Source organism: Cyphellophora attinorum (assembly GCF_001299255.1).
Source record: "Cyphellophora attinorum strain CBS 131958 chromosome Unknown Contig24, whole genome shotgun sequence".
Classification (NCBI taxonomy): Eukaryota; Fungi; Ascomycota; class Eurotiomycetes; order Chaetothyriales; family Cyphellophoraceae; genus Cyphellophora; species Cyphellophora attinorum.
Window position 1 is genome coordinate 166,357 of NW_017253252.1, and position 21,733 is coordinate 188,089.

The 21,733-nt window shown below is 52.9% G+C and overlaps 9 protein-coding genes across 9 annotated transcripts; 4 read left to right on the plus strand and 5 right to left on the minus strand.

Moving 5' to 3' along the window:
- Nucleotides 1-951: 951 nt before the first annotated feature.
- Nucleotides 952-3,044, minus strand: AB675_10288 (Nucleolar protein 9; the record flags this gene model as incomplete). The annotated part of the gene is made up of 2 exons (XM_018139049.1): nt 952-1,689; nt 1,740-3,044. 2 exons carry the CDS (start codon nt 3,042-3,044, stop codon nt 952-954), a joined length of 2,043 nt encoding a protein of 680 aa, XP_017997364.1.
- A 346-nt stretch (nt 3,045-3,390) lies between these two features.
- AB675_10289 (uncharacterized protein) lies at nt 3,391-4,742 on the minus strand (the record flags this gene model as incomplete). The annotated part of the gene is made up of 3 exons (XM_018139050.1): nt 3,391-3,721; nt 3,772-4,202; nt 4,287-4,742. The coding sequence occupies 3 exons, from the start codon at nt 4,740-4,742 to the stop codon at nt 3,391-3,393; spliced, it is 1,218 nt and encodes a 405-aa protein (XP_017997310.1).
- Nucleotides 4,743-5,839: 1,097 nt separating this feature from the next.
- AB675_10290 (Kinesin-like protein klpA) lies at nt 5,840-8,757 on the plus strand (the record flags this gene model as incomplete). Its single annotated transcript, XM_018139052.1, has 2 exons — nt 5,840-5,857; nt 5,911-8,757. The coding sequence occupies 2 exons, from the start codon at nt 5,840-5,842 to the stop codon at nt 8,755-8,757; spliced, it is 2,865 nt and encodes a 954-aa protein (XP_017997406.1).
- A 1,355-nt stretch (nt 8,758-10,112) lies between these two features.
- Nucleotides 10,113-11,381, plus strand: AB675_10291 (uncharacterized protein; the record flags this gene model as incomplete). Its single annotated transcript, XM_018139053.1, has 1 exon — nt 10,113-11,381. One exon carries the CDS (start codon nt 10,113-10,115, stop codon nt 11,379-11,381), a length of 1,269 nt encoding a protein of 422 aa, XP_017997381.1.
- A 673-nt stretch (nt 11,382-12,054) lies between these two features.
- On the minus strand, nt 12,055-13,422 carry AB675_10292 (uncharacterized protein; the record flags this gene model as incomplete). Its single annotated transcript, XM_018139054.1, has 2 exons — nt 12,055-12,355; nt 13,052-13,422. 2 exons carry the CDS (start codon nt 13,420-13,422, stop codon nt 12,055-12,057), a joined length of 672 nt encoding a protein of 223 aa, XP_017997441.1.
- A 778-nt stretch (nt 13,423-14,200) lies between these two features.
- Nucleotides 14,201-15,937, minus strand: AB675_10293 (uncharacterized protein; the record flags this gene model as incomplete). The annotated part of the gene is made up of 3 exons (XM_018139055.1): nt 14,201-15,514; nt 15,564-15,674; nt 15,722-15,937. The coding sequence occupies 3 exons, from the start codon at nt 15,935-15,937 to the stop codon at nt 14,201-14,203; spliced, it is 1,641 nt and encodes a 546-aa protein (XP_017997465.1).
- Nucleotides 15,938-16,363: 426 nt separating this feature from the next.
- Nucleotides 16,364-17,338, minus strand: AB675_10294 (Lipase 2; the record flags this gene model as incomplete). The annotated part of the gene is made up of 1 exon (XM_018139056.1): nt 16,364-17,338. The coding sequence occupies one exon, from the start codon at nt 17,336-17,338 to the stop codon at nt 16,364-16,366; it is 975 nt and encodes a 324-aa protein (XP_017997336.1).
- A 1,356-nt stretch (nt 17,339-18,694) lies between these two features.
- On the plus strand, nt 18,695-18,977 carry AB675_10296 (uncharacterized protein; the record flags this gene model as incomplete). Its single annotated transcript, XM_018139057.1, has 2 exons — nt 18,695-18,790; nt 18,843-18,977. The coding sequence occupies 2 exons, from the start codon at nt 18,695-18,697 to the stop codon at nt 18,975-18,977; spliced, it is 231 nt and encodes a 76-aa protein (XP_017997383.1).
- Nucleotides 18,978-19,416: 439 nt separating this feature from the next.
- Nucleotides 19,417-19,929, plus strand: AB675_10297 (uncharacterized protein; the record flags this gene model as incomplete). Its single annotated transcript, XM_018139058.1, has 1 exon — nt 19,417-19,929. One exon carries the CDS (start codon nt 19,417-19,419, stop codon nt 19,927-19,929), a length of 513 nt encoding a protein of 170 aa, XP_017997354.1.
- Nucleotides 19,930-21,733: the final 1,804 nt, after the last annotated feature.

A 21,733-nucleotide genomic window follows, 5' to 3' on the forward strand; every position in this document is an offset into this window, starting at 1 on the left:
TGATACATATGTTCACGCAGACGCGGTTTGAAGTGAAGGAGGGGATGGCCGAGAGCAGGAAACAGAAGCACTCGATACTCAAGAGAAGGTATGTATGAGCTCTTCGACTTCTGGCACATCGAGACGTGTGAAGCACAGACATGGTCCCTGAGGCTGAGTCTTCGCAAAACGGACATCTGATGCTGGGGTGGCTCTGCGAACGCACCAGTTGAGACATCGGATGGCGTTGACCATGAACCAATTGCACTATACGATTGCTTCGGACGTGCGTACGGCTGACCACGTAAGGACGAAGGAGATCGTCCCCGGACAAGTCTGCCTTATGGCATCGATCAAGTGACGAATGGGATCCATTCTGTCAGGCAGCCTCTTTCATGACCTGCATATGGACGTCGCACATGTGTCGCCTGGTGCATCGTGTTCTCAGCACGCCTGATGCCGAATTCGTGAAAGAAAGGCGAGCTTTGCCGCTTGTAGATTGTGACAGAGCGAAATCCGAGAATGCCCGCGCGACGGCCCGCAGGAAATGCGTGTGAGAAGACCTATCATCGGTCAACTGCAGCATGAATGCATATGCTCGACCTTTTCAGTGCTGTAGAAGCAGTCGTGGCGCAAAAATGTGGTTGTTCAGCTGAAACAAGAGTCGAGAAGAGAAAGCCCGATACTGGGGTTTCGAGCTCGCTTATAGGCGATCGAGTTTTCGATTAGGCGACTCGTTTTGCTATTGCCAAGCTTTAAGTTTCACGGTGTCTGGTGGTTCCTCCTGAGGTCCCGCGTGCATTCAGATTGATTCGAGTTTTATTATATCCTACAGGTACATTGGGGGCGCTTTCACTCCTGCAGAAGACATGTGCAGTACAGCGCACAGGTTGCCTGACCGCCAACAGCTATTGCATTTGTCGTAATGGCAGATCACGCCGATACTGACACGCCGCATTACTCGGACACGGGTCATCGCTGCTCCTGGACAGCGCCTTCTTGTTGCGAGTCCAGCTTCTTAGCCTGCTCTAAAGCCCACCTCTCCCTCGCTAGCTCTATCGGCTTCTTCTTCCTCTCATGGGGGACTTGAGTCCCATTACCGGCCAACATTCGATTGTCGGCCTCACTCCCCGGTGTCCCCTTAGCCATCCCCTGCCACTGGGCCTTGCTTCTTATGTAGACGTCCATCTGCCACATCCGCCACACTCTTCTCCCAAAGTAGCTGTCTCGTAACTCTTCCTCACTGTCCGCGAGTTCTTTCGCGATCCGTTCTTTCATGAAGTGGGCACCATTCGTCGCGGGCCAGAGAGCTTCAACGACATATAAGCCGACGCTATCGGTGGATAGCTGCTTAATGTGGCCGGTGAACTTGGGCACGAGGAGCTTGCGATATGACATAGAAATTGTCGGAGACGGTGTGAGGGCGGCTTGAATAAGGCGGGAGGCGGCAGGGTCCGTTGCGTAGGCAACTAGCTCGGTAGGAGGCAGGGCGGCGATGCAGTCGAGAATGAGCGGAGCTGTGGCTTCGACGGCAATCATGCTCTGCGCAAGGAGTGAGCCGTGCGTGTCGGCTCTTGGTGTGGATTTGTTCTCCGCTTTCTTGCTTTCGCTACGAGCATCGAGCTTTGAGTCCACTGAACTTGGGTAGAGTACATCTTGCAGGATGCTGTGCGTGCTCTGGCTGACAGCTTTGAAAGACTTCGCAAGAGGCTGGAGATCAAGCCTCGCGCCTCCGAGCGTTCGACGAGAGTCTGCAGTACTTTGAAACGCCGGCGTTCGATGAGTAGCTGTAGGTCGAGCAAGATCTGTTCACGAGCCACTTCCAGATCGTCCTTTCCGATACGTTCCAAAACCTTGATGGCGACGAAATTAGCAAGATCATTTCGTGCCATACTGCGGATTTTTTCCTGCCAGACGGTTTGATACAGTTTCTTGAAAGTCTTAGCTGGTGAATATCTGACTATGATCTCGATCAGGCGAGATCCTGTCGGGTCGTATGTCAGGCTCGAGATGAATTTGGCGCCCTCTGAGTCGGTGTTCAATTGGTCGGGCTCGATGAGCCTGTTGAACAATGAATCTTTATCCAAATTCCTCCCACGATCCGAGTTGCTTAGCTCGAGCTGAAGCAGGATCTGCAGTACAGGGTTTCCTGTCGGATGTGTACCAAGGGACCTCAGATAGGTGGGATCGAGACCGGCAACTGCAGCTGACGTGATCTTCGACATGGCTTTCGAGAAGGATTTGGGCACTTTTCGCCTGTCGGCTGATGACTCCTTCGAAGCATGTATCTGTGACTGGCTGGCAGACAACTCGTCTTTCTGTCTCTTCCTACTCGCGAAGACGGCCGTGCTCGAGGGCACATCCAATGGCTCGCCTGACAGGACCAGTAACAATACGCGAATCGTGTGCGACGCAAATCGGTCCGTGAGCATGTATGCGATGTGGCCTTCTAGCAACTCTGCCGTTCGGAGGAACAGCCCAGTCATGGTCGTTGTTCCGTCCTTCTCTACTTGGTCCTCCGCCGCGTCGATGTGTTTGCCACATTCTAAGAACACGGTCTCACAGACATGGCTTCCAAAGCGATGCTGCATCAGTTGCACCAGACCTTCCAGTATAGCGGCAAAGAAGTTCTTCAACTGCTCAGAATTCGAAATCTTGAGCAACTGTTCCAGATGCCGTGAGGAAGACTGACTCGAGGCGAGCTTCATCTCCTTACCCCGAGACTCCCTATAGACTGCGTCAATGAACGCTGTTCTATCGTCCTCGTCTTCGAAATCATTGGCTGCGACCTTGGCGTTAACGTTGGCGTAGTAGGTTGATTCTTCGTCGGTCAGAAGACCATAGTAAGTGATATCGCTCTTGTCTGGATCGGCGCCCTCCACAGGTGGTCCTGGCGCCGTGTCCTCGAAGAAGTACTCCTCTTCGCCATTCTCATTTGCCTCAATATCGTTGCCATTGTCGAGTTTTCGCCGCTTGACATTGTCGTGCGATCTGTCTGAGTTGTCGTGTTGCCGCTTCTCTCTCTTTTCCTCAAATTTGCCGCGTTTTTTCTTCGTGCGAGGCATGTCGACCTACGGCTCAGATCGTAGAAGTTCCAACAACTTGACTGTCGAATATTCTTCTGATGAGGCAGAAAGTTTTAGTGGAGTAGAATGTCGTTGGAAATCATGTGACTTTAGATTCTCCAAAAGATAGTGTCAACCGGTCTCGTTGGAGGCGAGTATTCGCTGCCAGGTAAGTTTGATCACGCTGTTAGTGGGCCAGATCTTTACGGGAGAAGAGAAACAGGCTGTACACACAATGTACCGATGGACATACATTGGTTTAGATACGCTGACATCTCTTTGACGGGCCCAAGTTACTACAGCAGATACACTATCTGTTGGCTGAATCAAGTCGCTATGGCACTACTTATGCAAGTAAGGCAACAACACCCAGCAACCCCCCCGCAGCGTGTAGACCACCAACAATCCGTTGGCTAGACGCACCACTTTCGCCAGACGCGCTTGCAACAGCAGGCCCTGAGTTCGTTGCCGAACCTGAAGCAGATGCTCGTGTACCAGTGACAGTAGCAAGGCCAGAGGTCAAAACTGCAGGGACCGAAAGTGTAGTGGTTGGAGCTGGTCGGGGTAGCCCGAGACTGACTGCCGTAGGGGAAGCGCCTTGAAAGGCGACGACAGGCGAGTTCGATGGCGAGAGCGAGGCTCGGTCGAAAGGCTCTGTGGCAAGGGGATTCAAGACCCTGGCAGAAACGATTAGTGGCATTTGTCCGCAGGGACAGAAGATACTCACGAGTCAATAACATGAGCCACACCATTTGAGAGGATGATGTTAGGTATGATGACCTTGGCCTCATTGACAAATACTGCGCCATCAATGACTGACAAGGTCAAGTTTCCAGCCAGAGAAGGAGAAGTAGTGTTTGTGACATCTTCAGCGAAGAATACCGCCCCAGTGATGGCGTGATATTGGAGTACGCTCTGCAGTGTTTCTAGGTTGGCAGTGGCAAGGACGGAGCCAATAGCTTCGAACGCAGCATCATTCGGGACGAAGATTGTAAGATCCTCAACTGTAGTGAGTGTCTCGGACAGATCAGCGACTATAGCAGCGTCAACAATAGTCGAGGCACCCGCAACCTCGGACAGCGTGATAGCCAAATTCTCGGGAAGGGTCAGCACACGGTCGATCTTGTGGATGCTGATTGAGCCGCCCTGAATTATGTCCTGTGCATTGGCAGGAATGTTAGTGTCACACTGAGGATAACAGCCCCCTGGTAATTGCAATGAAAGATATGATGGAGTGCTTACTGCTTCAACAACATTTGAAACAGCCAGATTGCCGCTCAAAAGCTGCACACCAGTTCCATTATTGACCACACCCACATACTGACCCCCAGTAACGTTGGTCAGGGCTGTGTCCGTCTGGGATAGCTCTGGCGTCAGCAGAGTCTGCACATAGGTCGGCATCGTCGGAATCGTGGAAGCTGGATACTGGCCCTGGACAACGTGGTAGTTGAGAACTGCGGCTAAGGCATCTCCCGTAGGTGCGTCAGATCCGAGAGCCGCAAAAGCTGTGTCGGTCGGAGCGAAGATAGTTATGTTGGATGCTGAACGGAGGGTGCTCACCACATCGGGAAACAGTTGCAGAGCAGCGAATAGTTGAGTGAGGTCGGATTGGATCTGAATCGCAGTGAGAACAGCGCTGCCTTCGTCCTGCGCCAATGCGACTGCCGCAAGAGCGAATAGTGAAAAGGGGCCCTTCATGCTGAACACTTCGGTCTGGCTATCGGTGTTGTGGTCGGATGGCTGGCTTTCGATGTTTTGATGACTCCTCCATCTCATCCCAAAGTGCTCCAGGGTCACTTTTATACAACGGTCACTTGAGATCCATACTTTCAGACTAATTCGTGCAGCTGTACACAGCCCACCTCGTCAAATGTAGGATCGAAAACGAGCATCGCTCGTATCAGCCAATATCGAAGTCTGTCGTTAGAATGCACGTAGAGAATCCACGTCGCGAGCAAACCTAGTGCCTGACAAAGCCAAGGAGGCTGTGTAGAGCAGCTTGGGATTATTGTGCTTCGTATGTACACTGAATAGCATTAACTTTATGATGTTCCCGAACCAAGTATCTTCATTAACGACGGCGAGCTCGATTGGCTCCGCTGGCTGCTGGCATAAAACGGGACTCTTGGCTAGGCTGGAGAAGACGTCATGACTCAATGGAGCGAAGGACAACCAGGTAGCAGCGGAGGTAGGACGACATGCACAGATGGTGCAGACCAGTTCAGAACATTCGGCCGACAAAATTCTGGTCAATGGGAAAGCCGTGGTTCTCGTCCGAGCGCATCCATCAGTAGTCAACGATGGCATCAGATCATTCATTGCAATCCTATATGTTCAGCGGCAGGACTTGAGGAGCTGCTGGATTGTGACCGGTAGTGTTGAGCTCCCATGTGATGAGGGTGGCTTTCACGGGTGAGGTAAGTGATGAATCGCGAACCAGGTGAGTTGAGGTGCGTTGAACGATTTGGAGAAAGCAAGACTCATCCGCCGGACAGAAACGTCCCAAACTGACTCGGACTCGATTGTTGACGTCGCTCAATCCGGCTAGCTCCATACAATACTGATCTACTCGACTCACCTGGGCACAGCAGCGCATGTTGAGTGCATATACTGCTCTTTGTCGGCAACACCTGATTGTCTCTTATACTGACGTTGGCATGGTGTCTTGCTTCTCATTACGCTCCCATCGCATCTTTTAGCTGAAGACGAGCCGATGGCCGCATAGCTTTCTGCGCAACTATTGCGGCACTTTCACTGACGGACCCTCAAACGATCTCCCAATACCGGCAGAAGACATGGAGGAGACTGAGAATGTAGGTGCGCCGGTGCATAGAGACAACTCCAGACTGACAAGCCGATCTATCAGTTCGTTTCGCTACTCCCACAACCTAAGCGGTATCAACCACCTTCTCCGGTCAAAGGTCTCAGCGAGATCAGTGCCTCGACCAACAACGCTCGCCATGGATCCATGTTGCCTCCCCCGCAGTATGGCCTCAAGCGTCCGGCTTCGAATCGTATGGCAAACAATGGCAGTCCAGAGAAGAGAAGCTCATCCGAAGCAGTCCCCGAACCGCAACCGAAGCGCAAGACGTTGATGGAACGAGCGGGCGAACCGTACAAGCAGACACAAGCCGCTCCTCGGTCCAACACTGCTGTCAGCAACTCAGTGGCATTTGCTGCAGCGCGTGCGCCATCGTCGTCCTCATATTCATCTTTATCACGCAGCACATCGAGTGCGTCGAGAATCACCTCCAACTCGTCCTTCTCGCAAAGTGTTGGGTCAGGCATCCGGCCCCCAGCCTCGTCGCTCGCACGTCCGAAGACTTCACTCGCCAAGAATCGAAATGCTCAAGCCGCTACGAGGCCTGCCACGTCGCTCGACAATCGCGACCCACCGAAGGAAGAAGTCAAGTCTAAGCGTATGTTTCCCATGAACTTGCTATCCCATTCTCCCCAGAAGAATGTCTCTGTTACGAAGAGAGGTGCGCGAGCCATTTCACCGAGTAGATCGCCTTTCAAGTCTCGTGACTCTTCCTTGGCAAAGGCGATGCAGACCCTGCGACTCAGCAGTCGTCCTTCGAAGCACGAGCTTGTTTCTCTTCCCCTGGCCATGCCCAAGACACCCTCGCAAAGCCCATCACGTATCCCACGTGCCACACCGACAAAGTCACCCGACAAGTTGATGCATAATGCCCCGAGATTTACTCCTCCTGAAAGACACAAATTCGAACCATCCCCATTCCCTGCGTCCCCATACTCCCCAAACAAATCAAGGAAAAAGCAATATCTGACAATCGACTCTAATCTAGAATCTTGGGACCCCGAAGAGCAATATGGCAACATGGAGAGAATGTATCAGGATGTTTGCTCTCATTACAAAGAGGCCATGGAAGATAACACTAGTTTCCGAGAGACCACCAACTTCTACAAACAAGCCGCGGCCAAGCTGGAAGAAGACAAGGCGTTGCTAACAGAGAACATCATATCTCTCAAAGCCGAAGTGGAGACGAGCAGATATCGCGTCAGCAGCATCGAACGAGAAAAGCTCGAGGTCAAGCGCACTGCCGAAGAGGAGTTGGATGAAGTTCGACGGAGCTTCCGGATTGAGATGGAGAGCGTCAAACAATCTCATCGCGACGAAGTCGAACGCATGAAGAGTGACCATCGCGAGGAAGTCCGAGACGTTCGACGTCGCTTCGAAGAAGAGCTAGAATCTGAACGGATCCAGCGCATTCAAGCTCTGAGTCAAGCATCAACGGCAACGGCCATGGAGAAGCAGAAGCAGGAACTGGAATTGGACGCAAAGGATCGTGAAATCCAGTCTGTCAGGAACGAGGTCGAGCGCATCAATGCCGGATTGGAACGCGAGCAGTCCCTCAATGACCAACTCAGGCAGAATCTCGCAGGTGCCGGCAATACTCAAGCTGCGATGGAAAGTGCAAGACAGGCGCTACAAGCAAAGATCGACTATCTCGAATCCGACAATAAGTCTCAATCGGAAGCCTATGCTGCTATGGAGCGAAAGATGACAGAAGCTATTGCTCATGCAACAGAATGCATGGAGAAGCTGCGAAAGGAAGAGACGCTCAGGCGCAAACTGCACAACCAGGTTCAGGAGCTCAAGGGCAACATTCGAGTCTTCTGTCGTGTGCGACCAAGCCATCCGAGTTCGGATAACGAAGATAACGCTAGGATTGCGTTCCCAGACGTGGATGAATCCAAACAGATCGAAGTCCGTGGTCCGGAGGAAACGAGCAGTTTGGGCAAGGTGACGACAAAGAAGTACGACTTCGAGTTCGATCGAGTTTTCGACACGGCGTCGCACAATGGTATCATCTTCGAGGAGATCAGTCAATTGATCCAGTCTGCACTGGACGGGTTCAATGTCTGCATATTTGCATATGGTCAGACCGGCAGCGGAAAGACATTCACGATGTCTTCTGAAGACGGTATGATCCCTCGCGCACTGCGACAAATATACAGCACAAGTAAAGAGCTCGAGTCTCGAGGCTGGACATACAGCATGGAGGGCAGCTTCATCGAAGTGTACAATGAAGAGATTCGAGATCTTCTGGGCGAGGAAGGTAGGAGTGAGAAGGCTGCGACCAAGAAACACGACATTCATCATGACACCGTTCGTTGTGAGACTACTATCACAAATGTGACAACACTGAACCTGGACTCGCAAGACCAAGTGGAAGGTATTCTCGAGCAGGCCATGGCTCGACGTTCAGTGGCAGCAACAAGCTCCAACGAACGAAGCTCACGAAGTCATTCGGTCTTTATCCTCAAGCTGCAAGGACGCAACAGCATCACAGGCGAGCAATCCAAGGGCACACTCAATTTGGTCGACTTGGCCGGATCAGAGCGGTTGAACAACTCCAAAGTCGAAGGCGCTCGTCTCAAGGAAACTCAAAACATCAACAAATCTCTGTCATGTCTCGGAGACGTGATCGGTGCACTCGGCCAGCAGTCAGGCGGCTTCAACCCGCGCTCAAGCGTAAACGTAAATGGAGGCGGTGAATCTCACATCCCCTACCGCAACAGCAAGCTCACATACCTGCTACAATACAGTCTGAGCGGCAATTCGAAGACACTCATGTTCGTCATGGTCGCACCGGAGAAGAAGCATCTTCAGGAAACAATAACAAGCTTGAAATTCGCTGAGAAGGTTGGAAATACGAAGATTGGTGTGGCGAAGAGGTCAAAGTGAACCGACACAGGGTTGTGCCAGAGAAGTTTGGATATAAGATTCCTAGGGTTGTTGTTGTGAATATTGTGCATGTTGGAAGAAATGTGTGGAAAAGGGCTGCCTTCGTGTATGGCGTGTGGGATTCGTTCTTTCCATGTTCTGAAGCGTTCAAAGCGAGCAGGTGCAGCAGGGCGCGAACGACCTTCATGAAGCAGCTCTCAAGCGCCATGAACTTGACGTTCGCGTCGGGAAGGAGCACTGAAGGTGCATGTACACCTGCGACCTGTCGTGCATTCTAGGTTTCCAAGCCCAATGCTTAGAGCACTTCTGTACAACGACGGACATGACTACGACTTACGTACCAGCCTCCATTCTTGCTGACACGAGTCCTCGCATTCTCTGTCTCCGGCGCGCACAGCTCACAAGGTTCTGCTTGCCATGTGAGCCGTGCTGAAATCGTTGGCAGGCATCCCGTGAATGATGACGCTCCTGATCTCACTTCGATCTCTGCAGAGACAAAGCCTTCGCAATCCCAGCAAATGCTGAACTGCGGTCGCTCGAAAGTTCGGTAAGCATCGGCGCTGCCATCCTTTGCCGCTCTTGGTGGCCAGTCGTGTTGCGGGATCTTCAAACTCAAATAGGGGCTTGTCAATCTATTTCCAAGCGATATCAAGGTGCATCGCGAACTCCTGTTCTAACATGAATTTGGACAGCATTTTCAATCTCAACAGCCGACGTCCGTCATTAATTGCATCGTGCATGAAGTGGCCGTACAGCATTCGCGCAGTGGTTGCAAGGCAACATACTGCTTATCCGTTCCACTTTCCGTGCTGATGGGTATGACGACTAATGTGCGGCTGTTATCGCAAAGCAATCATCATTAGGCAATTCCACTTTCCAGGGTAATTATTCGGTCCCTCTCGCGTTTCGAGTCCCGACCTCCTCCTGCTAATCGCGGGGCCAAGGTCCCTACGAAGAGTCCACAGACGCCAATTCCAGAGGCGAGGTGTTCTAAAGCCCGCGCCTGAGACGCTTAGCTGCCTATCAGTACGCCTTGGCCGATGTCCGAACTCCCCTTAGCGGCCAGTGTCCACTGCTGCTAGCAAGGGCCGACAGATGCGGCACGCTGGTTCCCACCAATGCCATCAAGTGTGATGAACCGTGCACTATCCACAAGTAGTAATGGCGACAGGGCTAGAAGACTCGCCCTGACATTGACTGTGGCCCTTTTATTAAGATCCGGACGAGGTGTCGCCATGTGGGCGCTCGCCTCGTCCCTGATTTCAGATTTCAACGATTTTCTGCTAACCTAGCCTGATCACTGCGACAAGTCGCGAAGAGCACGAGAGCATGAGGCACAGACAAAGGACACTTCGATGAATCGCTCTGCTGCACTACAGCATCGCTGGATAGCAACCGCCTGCTTACTCCTCGTCTTCGCCACTACGCTCATATTCTACTGGCCAGACGTCCCCTTCGTCGGTCACAATGCAGCAGTCAATGTGCCTTCCCTAACCTCCTCTTTCCGTCCTGCCAATCATGGCCTCGTGAAACCCGCTGGCGTCCCGGTCATTGGCCTCATCTTCTTTGGCCGCCGCGATCGAGTTGAAGTCTTACGATGCTATCTCGAGCGCAACCTCGTCACTAACGGTGGCTGGCTTGATGAGATCCAATGGGTGCGCAACACCCACGACGAGAAGGACTTGGCGTATCTCCGCGATGACATACTGCCGAGCAATCCACTCTACACCGAAATCGACATCAGCGAAATGCCCGGATCGGACCAGCAGGACCCAGCGTACGAGAACGCTTGGACAAAACTCCGCCGAGGCGCCATTTACATCAAGATCGATGATGATGTCGTCTTCATCGGCGAGGACACCATTCCTCGTATGGTCGACCTCCGTGTCAAAGACCCATCTATCTTCACCGTCAGCGCCAACGTGATCAACTCGCCCCTGATGGGCTGGGTTCACTACCACGGCGGTGCCATGCACCCTTACCTCCCCGAATTCCCCGTCGACAAGTCTCACCACATCCCGAAACTCGAATCCACGCCATGGGCCTACACGTCCCACCCGAACTGGACAGGCGACGCAGACTGGGGCTTCTACGCCGAAGACGCCGTGCCCGAGCACTACCACCGCTGGCTGCGCATGACAGAATCCGGTGACAGCTTGCCATCCTCCACAGCAGCCCTCATGCAACGCACACCCATCACAAAGATTCAGTACGATACCTGGGGCACCGGCCTCCGCTCCTGGTCCATCGCAGCACAAGAACACTATTCCTTCCTAGAGAACCTCCACGACGACCCCTCGCTCGACATCTACAAGCTGTCCAAGATCTGGACGACCGACTACGAACGCCTCTCGATCAACATGATTGCTGTTCTGTCGGACGACATTTTGGACAACATGCCGATGACGGGCGTTGTGGACGGGAAGGACAATACGCCGATTGCGGACGAGGAGTGGTTGACGGTGGTGATGCCACGGAAATTGGGGAGGCAAGTGGTCGTGGAGACTGATGCGCTAGTGGTGCATTTTAGCTTTCGGACGCAGAGTGGGCTGTTCAGGACGGATTTGTTGGGGAGGTATGCGGATTTTGCGAGGAGAGAGGTTTGTATCGGGAGGTCTGAATGAATTTGAAGAAGAGTAGGAGGCAAGGCATTGTGAAGGAGACCGAAATGCTGCGATACAGGATATGTATAGATCACGTAGGAATGATTGTTTTCGGGTGTTGCAATCGGTTGCGGCGAAGGTGAAGGCTCTGCCTCATCGATACCTTATCACCGAAAGAGGCCTCCTGGCACATACAACCTGGCTGCAGACATCCCCGGGCTCTTCCTAGGGAAGGGAAGACTCTGGCATCTTCCGCAAGCGCATCCACTCACCACTGCCCGATATTGCCAGACCGAAGCATTGCCGACATAGTAGGCATGCCTGCGAGTTCAAGCCTGACTCTCACGATGGATGGGCTCTCGACTGGCTCACACTATCTGCCGGCCACAGTGAAGTCAGACAGAGGTGTCGCTGAAGCTACAACCGATGACCTCCCAATCGTTTTCGCACACACTGGCAGCTCAGTGACGCTCAGGTGTTGTCTGTCATCAGTGTTGACCTCTTCTCAGCAAACGCTCGACGAAATTGCACTCAGGGCTTGCTTCGCGTTCAACGGACCGGCAAAAACGAAGTCCTGAATACGTTCATCGAGTCGAACAGTGCTCCAATTCGATCGCTCTTTGTTACTCCATTTTGACCAACTGAAGGTCGTCGCCCCAAGCAGATCTTCGTACTGGCTTCCGAATGCCCACCATCACGCCCTCTCCGGCCTCTCAATCCTGACATTGATCACTGCGTTGCGCCGCGCCGCCCGCTCCCGCTCTAGACGCTTCTTCCGCTCCTCCTCCTCCCACGATGCCAGTATGGCCTGCAACCTAGTCAGCGACCGCTCGATATCGCGAAGACGCGAAGCGTTGGTCAAGCGCAGGACCAGTCTCTTTCCTTGCAGGCGCTGCTCGTATGCCTGCTGGTTGGCGATGGCGGTGTGCATGTGGAGGGTGATTCTGGGCATTGTTGGAGAGTTGGTGGTGCCGGTGGACGTGGGTTGTTGATGGCTAGTATGGGTGAGGTGTAGGTGCAGCAGGAATGCGAGCTTGAGGTTGGTTTGTGAGTGAGGAGCACGAACAGTACTACTGCGGTGACGGCTTTGTTGTGGATTTGGAACCAGAAACTGAGTGCTTGGACGCAGGATCTGGGTGTGAAAAGCTCCTGTTTGCGCCAGGATCAACAGTTTGTGAACTGTAAGCGCAGCACGAGGTTGTGTTTGTGTGATTGAGTCGCGTTGTTTGATGTAGAAAGTGGTTACAAAAGTCGCCTGGCACGCACAGAAGTCTAGTGTGATCGGGAAGTAGAACGATGAATTGTGTTGCTTAAAAGTCCAGGGAAACCTCAAGGAGACAGGATTATAGTTAGCTGTCACGCTGGCCTTCAATCATGGCAGCCTCTGGTCCCCTTCCACAGCAGTTGAAGTCTGTCTTTCCAGCTTCCGGCAATCAAGTGTGGAACTTCCTAAGTAAAAGACAAACACCTGCTCGACCTATACACAAGCAGTGCGAGCATTGAGATCCACAAAGTTGGATGCTGGCGCCAGCTCCTAGTCCTGGTCAGCAGCTGCAACACACGGACAGAGCCGCCCTAGGACCTACTTGAACACCCTCTCCCCGTAGACATGCAGTTCATGCTCTGCCAAATACCTCCTCTCGCTCTGACACGCACCACACGTATGGACCCCTCTCTTATTCCTCACATACCCTGTGCTCTCACTGGCAAAGCAGAAGACATACTTCGGCGCCATCCACTCCCTCACGCACAACATCAACTGCACATAGGCGGGATTGAATCGCTCCTGACTGATATTTAGACCCCTAGCGTAGTCCGAGTACTTGAAGGGGTTGCGGTAATGCGGGATCTCGTGCGGGAGTGGGAGGATGCCGTAGAGTTGGAGTATGCTGGGGGATTGTTTGTTGTAGTCCTTGGGGCAGATGTCGTCTAGTCTGGCGCATTTGGTAGTGTGCAGGACGCACTGATAGAAGCGGTGGCAGGTCAGGGCTAGGCAGACTGCTGAGGGGGCGTCGAGATTGGCGAGGATCAGGTCGATTGTCTCATTGGGAAGGTCCATCATGTTGTCCGTGGTTGCGTCTGTTGGTACTTCAGAATAAGTGATATTGCATCATATGGGCGATGCGGTCTTCATGGTTCGTTGTCACGGATAGTACGTGGCTGTTTCTCATGCATTGCAGGCTTGACTGGCGATGGGCCTCGTTGTACGTCGAAGTTAAGACTTTCCACGTTCCAGCCAGCCGGCGCAGGGCAGAGCGACGACTTTATTCATGAGACAGCTCGAAGCGATGAGTAGAGTATTGAAAGAGGTGTGACCTGGCGGAGAGCTCTGTCGAATTACCTATGTAATCATGTTGTGAGGAGGTAGGCACGACAGATAGAGATGATTGTCGCGGGGCAGTTGCCTAATTTCCCAAGGCAACACCTGACCCTGGCACCAGTGCCTTGATTTTCGGTTTTTGGGCCTCTAAGTCCTGGTCCCGCCCAACGATATCTCAGTCGACTTGCAAGACAACGACACAGTAGATTGCATCCTTTTTGTTGGTGTCGCGAGTCTGGCTGCATTTTGTCTCCCGGAAGCGATGCGATACTCTACTTGCTTGGACATTGTCTCCGAAGTTTCCACGCAGCAGCTGCGAGCCTGTTGGGCTTACCAGCCCTTCATTCCTATCAAGGCGTAGGGAACAACGCCACGCCTGAATATTTCTGCGCGACGGTATTGACGCCCCGGAAGCACTTGCCAGACTGCAGTGGGCCTCGTTTGATGCACCGCTCGAAGTCTTCCACGGGTGGGCTAGTCAATCAGTTATGTCTCGGAAGAGAACCAACTTCGTCAAATTTCAGCCCTTTTCTGTTGTCGATGATCTCGTAGGCAAGGGTGGTGGGTTATCTTCAGTGTATGACTGCTCTTCCTCTATGGTGTTGGACTGCTGCGTGACTCTCCCCGGTCCCGATGGCGCATTTGACGAGAACAGCCGTTCACTGACTCGTCGACTGAGGCCGCCAGACTTGGAATCGCTATTGAAAGCTGGAGTCTGTGGTTCACCTGCGGGTATGTTGTATTCACGGCGAGGGCCGTCGACGGGTGTGAAGTCTTCCGCCATTGCGTCTTCGTAGCTGGGTGGCGGCGGTCCGTCGTCCTCGCCTGACGCGGGGAGTGGTTGCTGTTTCTGCATGGAGCCTCCAGGTACTGCAGGTGACGGCGCACTGTTGCTGGTCTCGTATGTGTGTTTCGCAGACTGCTGCGTGGGGTTGTCGTTACCGCTCTCTGCAGTGCCAGCCCGTTCCCTCATGGCCCTAACGAGGCCCGCTGGTGGCGCGATTCCAGACCAGACTTCGACCGGCAGCTTCAACGGGAGCACAATCATCTCAGGTCGGGAATCACCATCGACCGAATGCGACAGGCCGACGCGGATTTCGAGCTCGTACTTTCGTGATATGTTGCAGGTATCGAAGGATGGGGCAACTGTATTCGGCAACGGGACACTGTCCCACAGGTGGGATGGGACCTTGAACTCGGTCTGCGACTTGAGCTTCGGCATATTGAGAGGCATGTTCATGTTCGCCAACGACTTGATAATCCAACTTCCACTCTCAACCCGCTTCAGATCGTGTGCTCGTATCTCGGTCCACCCTACGAGTTCGATCTGAAACATGCTCAGGTACACATCTGCATTAACATCACCGAGTCGCTGCACGAGCATCCTCAGAGGAATGCTTTCATTGCATGTCAGAATTGCTGGGTTCGGCAGACGAGCATCGACCTGAAATGTCGGAGGTTCCGCGACTGGGCTGTCAGGAGCAGACTTTTTGAAGAGACTATTCTTGCGTGCAGGCTGCCCGGCATACTTCTGGAACTGCTGCTTTCGGCGAGCGAAGGTTTCTTCTTGCTTGTCGGGAGGACGAGGAGGCTCAATCGGTAGAAATTTAAGCGTAATTTGGGACCGAATGTTCTCCTGATAAAACTTGGGTCGTACCACCGTGACCTTCAGATAGTAGAAGATGTCCGCTCGGCCTGGAAAGCCACTCAGGGACGGAGGCAGCGTCTTCTTGACATGTTGATCGAGATCCGGCGCGAACTGGACATTCAGCTGGCCAACCTTGAGGTCCTTGAGCAGACTTTGATTTTTGTTGCAGTCATTGTTGAATGGGAACTACCACACCATCAGTACGAGACGTAGGTCGTGAGTGTAACCAGCCTACCTTGAACTTGAAGGCATAGTTGTACTGGCCAGCCAGAAGTGTGAAATGAGCATTAGGGGACGATGCCTGGAGTTCAGGCGTGGGGAAAACGGTCAAGACCTGGTACAGAAGCTATTCAACTCAGCTGCTGGTCCTCAATGGCGAGCGGGTCTCCTTACCTTGTGTATCTCGCGCTCTGTGCGCTTCTTCTCTGATCGCTCATTTCCAGGGTATTTGGGCGCCTCTAATCTGGTCCGCGCTTCGGCTTCGAGTTTCACTGTGATGGCAGCGATCGTTGCGTCTGCGGGAAGAATGAGCGTCACACGACCACTCACATAGTCGAGATTTGTGTAGCAGTGGTTATCGGGTTGATCGAAGTGTATTCGGACTGACATGGACGCTGGTTATGGGGAAGCGCGGCGCGGGAGTGGAAGCGACTGAAGGGAAAGTTCGTGGTTGCGTAGTCGGCGACGAGGGACACTTCAAGGAGGAAACGGCTTCGACATGTTAGCCGTAGTGCGCAGGCGTCTGCCTCGCAAGGCTGTTCGATTCGTCTTCGAAATTATGGAGTGCAGTGCTACCGAGCAAATCTATGAATATCACGTCCAATGCATATATTGATCTCCTCATCCTCCGTCTGCGCCAGAGGTGTTGCGTCACCCGAGCCCTCCGGGCGTGGCGGAGGCGCCCCCGGCTGCTGCCGAGACTGTCCCTGCAGCAAAGTCTCCACCCTCCATGTATCGCGGGCCTGAAGGCAATTCAGTTCGCGCGGTGAAAGACTCGACTCGACTGCGTGTCGTAAGAGGCCTTCAGATGTCGCGTCACAAGCCCTCCTTCGCCAGCATGTCCGCAATCGACAGGTAGAATGCAATGGCATTGAACTCTGGCTTCACCAGATTTGCCAACGCAGCCAACCGCTTCAATCTGTTCGTCCAGTTGATAAGATCCAGATGTGTCACGCCCATCAACGTGCCTTTGTATTCTCCCCATCGGCTGCTCGCTACTGACACGAGACCATCGTTGGGTCCCTCGATGATGTCCATCAGATCATGCGACAGTCGGAAGACTGACAAAATATGAGGAGTGGCAGCAGCTCCGTAACTGAAGTACCTGACATCGGGGTCATTTGGCACGACAGGATTGAACGTATCCATAATGTAGCCCCGTGTCAGCTGCGCAAAAGCACCCGTGTCAACCTTCAGACGCCCGAGTAGTTTGTAGAGCTGGTTGACGTTGTCCACGCCAATGTCTCTGAACAGCATGTCGGCGGCCGATGAGCCGCGATGAGGCGTTGCGATGGTGGTCAAAGACTTGACCTTAAACTTTGATGGCTGAAGGCGACTGATCAAGTATCGAGCGTCGAGGCCGCCCATGCTGTGCGCAACGATATTGACAGCATCGCCATGGGCCCTCTCGCGGATTTGCTCATCGAGGGCACCGGCACGCTCGCTGATTGAACCTGTCGTCGGCACAGTCGTCGTAACAACCTGGACCCCAGCCCCTTCCAGCGCTTCTCGAATGCCCCGCCAATACTGAACGCCGGGCAGCCATTTGCCGGCCAGCCGAAGCTCATCAAATCCTAGCAGACCATGTGCAAGGACAATCGGATATTTGGGCGCCTCATACTTGTCGCGCAAAACTGCAAACTCGTCCTTGATTCTCACGCCGAGATCACTGAGTCTAGGATCAACCGTCAGGTCGTCCTTCAAAACGTCATGCTTGAAGCGAGCACTCGGTCGTAGTATCCGCCCACTACCACGGTGACAAAGTCGAGCACGCGACGGAGCGCATCGCATGCTATTGCGGCGATGCTCACGAGCGTTGGATGATGGGAAGAAAGAGAGATGCTTTTTGGAAAGGCAAAATACATAGTAACCGCGTCTGATCGCGTTGGAGACGTCATCGGCCACAGTGCCCACTCCGCTCGCAAGCATTCGAGCAGCATCCCGATCGGCTAGGACACAGGAACAAAAGTATTGCACAGTTCATGGCTGTGGCGTGGAAGATCCGTGGTATCGTTTCGTTCATGATCTACACTCTCTATTGCTTGCGCAACTTCTGACACTCAATATCAATGGCTAAACGAATATCCGAGCTCTGTGCTCGTCGCCATTCCCACCACCAGCGATAATCAGCATGACAGATGACAGACCCTCTATGCTCAGCTGTCTTTCTGGAACTTGTCTGGAACCTCTGGCCGAGGCGTTGTGACTGCCTTGATGAGGTCCTCAATGACCTTATCGCCCGACTTCTTGCCAGCTTCCTCAATCTCCTTCACTTTGTTCTCTGCATCCTTGTTGGCGTCCTCCTCAGCTTTCTTGTTGCCGCTGGATTGCTGGAACAGGTCAGTCGTCATCGAATGCATAACATGCAGAAGATGCGCATGCCTCTGACTCGAACTTCTTGTACTCATCCTCTTTCTTCTTACGGTACTCGTCGATCTCTTTCTGTGCCTCTGCTTTGGCGTCCTTTACTCTCTTCGTTCGGTCTTCTCAAACGTCAGCTGCGACCGCCACATAACATCACTCGTCTTACATTCTCGTGCTAGTCAGTGTTAGTAAAGAAGCCTGTAGAGATCGGGGCCCATGGCTGCCTACCTTTCTGGACGATCTTCTGTGCTTCCTTCTCAGCCTGTAGAAGTCAGCATCACACAAAGTATTCGTTGAGTCGCATGTACATCGAGAAGAGTCTGGATGCCGGCGGAATTCTGGGCCGACTGGAATTCGTCAGTACGGTCTCCGTAGCACTTGTGTCCTGGGAATGCGGACCATGATGTGTAGTGATTGAACAGTGGCCAGAAAGAGGGATCCGCTGTGTCGCTCGAACCTCGAAGTAATAGCTCACACTATTGTTTACAAAGAGCCTGGGCCGAGATCAAGTATCGAATGTCCTGCAAGAGACAATGAAGTTGTGCAGGAAAGTGCATTGCCATGCCATGAGCTCCAGGTTCAAGTTGGAGATTCATTGATAGAAGTGGAGACGCCGACCCAAGCCGCCCAGTCACAGTCAAGCAGTGCGGTTAGGGCCGCAAGGCAAACACTGCACAGCTGCAGAACACCGCGTCAGGGCGAAGAGGCTCAGTCCATATAGGTCTTCATCCATCCTACGACCTGCCCTCGACATCCACCAATAGCTTCATCACCACGTTCGTTATGTCGACAGCATCCAAGGTGACCTTGGCAAGCACCATTGCCGGCACGATTGGCATCGTTTATTTCGTACACTGGGCCCAGACGGCCGAGAAAGCGGTAAGTTCTGAATGCTATGTCTGCTGCTGAGCCACGTTCTAAGAAGTCTCAGGCTATGCATGCCGGAGTTATTCGTGATATGGAGCAGCAGAGGATCAAGAAGGAGCGGCAGGCGGACTTCGAAATGCAGAGACAGCTCGAGGAGGAGTACAAGAAGACCCAGCAAGTTCACGACAGTACTGGATGATCATGGGGGAGATGCACTATCCGCACCGCCTTGGACCTGCTCCTGGATCTGGTCGTTACTGGTAGCAGATGTCGGACAACAATTCTGGCAGCACGACGGAGCAGAAACAAGGGAGCCATTCAGTATCTCCTCCAAAAGTCTTGGCATTTTGAGGAAAAGAGATATCACCTCTCTTCACCTGTTTGCTTCACCTTCTCTGACTCACAACGCCTTATTCCTATACTCAAGGAGGCCTAGCGTGACGACAGCATTATTCATGCCAGCAATGATTTGCCCCGCTCTGCGATACTTCTCGCACATTCGGTGCACTATTTATATCTCCAGCGTCCACCCACCTTTCTACTCCCACCAGGACCAATCACCACACACCAAGCAGACCAAACCATCCATTCAAACACCCGAAACCAATCAGAACACATATCATCCTACTCAAGCAACCATGCCTGCCTCTCCTGCTTCCGGTCCTGCTTTCGGCCAAATCGATATGGTCGAGACGCGTGCTTCGGCTCGTGTCGTGGTCACCATCAACGCTTTCGGCGCCCGCCTCGGCGACAACGAAGCCCAAATCGCCGCCACCGCCACCCGCATCACCAACCTCGTCGAGGCGTGGAAAGCCGAAGAGAGTGCGCGCGCCAACGCTCCTCCTGCTCCAGACCGCCTCTTCCCTGCTCCTCCTTCCGGCCGCGACTTTCTCGATCAGCGCAATAGGCGCAGAGCCATCGTCCACCACCTCCACCTCTACGATGCGCTCCTCCAATTCCGCCGCGACACCATCAACGAGTTCCGTTCCTGGGTGGACTCGTCCACCAGAGACCTCAACCTGGTCCACATTGATACCTTGCTGCGTGCAGAGGATTTGGCGAGTGAGGGGGAGAGATACCTGGAGGAGCGCGTCGAAGCCCGCAAGGGCAATGCGGAGTGGTGTTCGTTCCTTGCTGCTGGTTTGGAATAAGAAGCAGCGATGGTGGGAGCTGTGGTGGCAGCGAAATCAACACTGCATAGCAGTGAATCAGATAGCATGAGACTCGAAGTTGAACGAGCTATGGTCCAGGACTAGTGGTGACTGGCCACCAATGAAGGTTACCATTGACATTGTGTTCTTGACTTTCTTCGTAGCAAGTTTTCGCAGTAACCTGTAATCTGTTAATGTAGTCCGTTACATAGCGATGTCAATCTAGTCCGTGAAACACGAAGCTCGCTTTGCATGGCTCTCACGAGTCGCTCGCTTTCTCCTCTTTCCATGCTTATCAGGACTTCGCATACTGCGCCCAATACTCACGGCACCTACGCCTCAAAAATGTCGGACTTCTGCCAAAAATTATTAGGCACACCTTCAGCTGGACCGCATTCGAGGCCCTGCCCCGACCCACTCTGCGTGAGTCATAGTAAGCACTTCAATCCCGACTGGACAAAAATGCAAAAAAGCGAATCTGCCTCCAACAAGAATTGAACTTGTGATCTTCGCATTGCGGCATCAGGCAATCCTGAGGGACTGCCAGTGGTATACAAGTGCGACGCGTTACCACTGCGCCATAGACTAATTCCCGTTAGAAAACAGGAGAAGATTTGAATCAGGCTTTGGAAATACGTACGGCATGGGTGTAATCCATGTGTGCGGATTTTGACCACGAACTTTGAATAAAAAAAGTATAAAGCTGGTATCTCTTGAGCTGAGAGGAAGCTTTGTTGGGAGCTTCACGGGTCACCGACGCCCGTAGCTGAGCAGGTCTGAGTCATTCCTGCAGAACTCCAGGCGAGCCCCTTGGGCAACCTCGCCTGAACTCAAACCTGTCAGGGTCAAAGCGATCGCCCTGCTCTCCTCAAAATTCTCGCCGCTTTTACAACAAGTCACGTGCAAAGATGGGAGTCGAATGTTGGCACCTGTTATTCTACCGCTCCATGGCTCTTCGCACCTAAAGCGGCGCCTATTCAGCTTACTTCCAGGCTTCTTTCCCCCTATTCTAGGCCTCGTCTTGCAGCTCAAAGGCACACGCTCAACCCCAGCAGTGTGTCTAACATTTTCAGTCGATGTCCCTTCCACAGACTGTAAATCCACACCGCGAGATCAATGATCAGGATGATAGATGATATAGGCATTCGCTACCAAATCCTGGCACTGACTATTTGTCTATCTGTAGAGCTCTCTCAGTTTCCCCGTCCATAACGGACAGGTACTCACAACCCGCGGCACGAGAAGCCGGAAGCTCATAATCGCAGGTCAAAAAATTATGCATCGACAACCACCTTGTCGAAAGGACGCCCAAGTCGCCCTCTGTGCATGAAACAGGCGCCCCAATAGCCCCCAGAGCAATAGGATGTTTTGCCCCCATGCACCCAAGATGATGATGCCTATACGGCGTGTTTCTTTCTTGTTTTCCCTCGAAATATCCTTCTTTGCCGCTGCAGTCGTCGCTGCAGCTTTGCTTGCCTTGTTTGTTTGATTGATTGATTGACCATGTTTGCCAACGAGATATCCTTGTGTTCCCACTGCAGTTCGTCGCTGCATCTTCAGTTGTCTTGTTTGATGTTGATGTATCCCAAGCCATGGCCCTGTTCCGCCCTCAGGAGCGGAATGCCTTGAATGACCAGTCCCTTCAATTTGATCTCCTCCCGCCTTTCGGCTTGCCTATTCATGTTGATCGACCATTTTTGCCCATAAGATGAGTTCCTCCCGCCTATCGGCTTGCCTTTTCGTGTTGATTGACCATGTTTGCTCATGTCATGTCCTTGTGTTCCGCTGCAGTCGCTGCTGCATC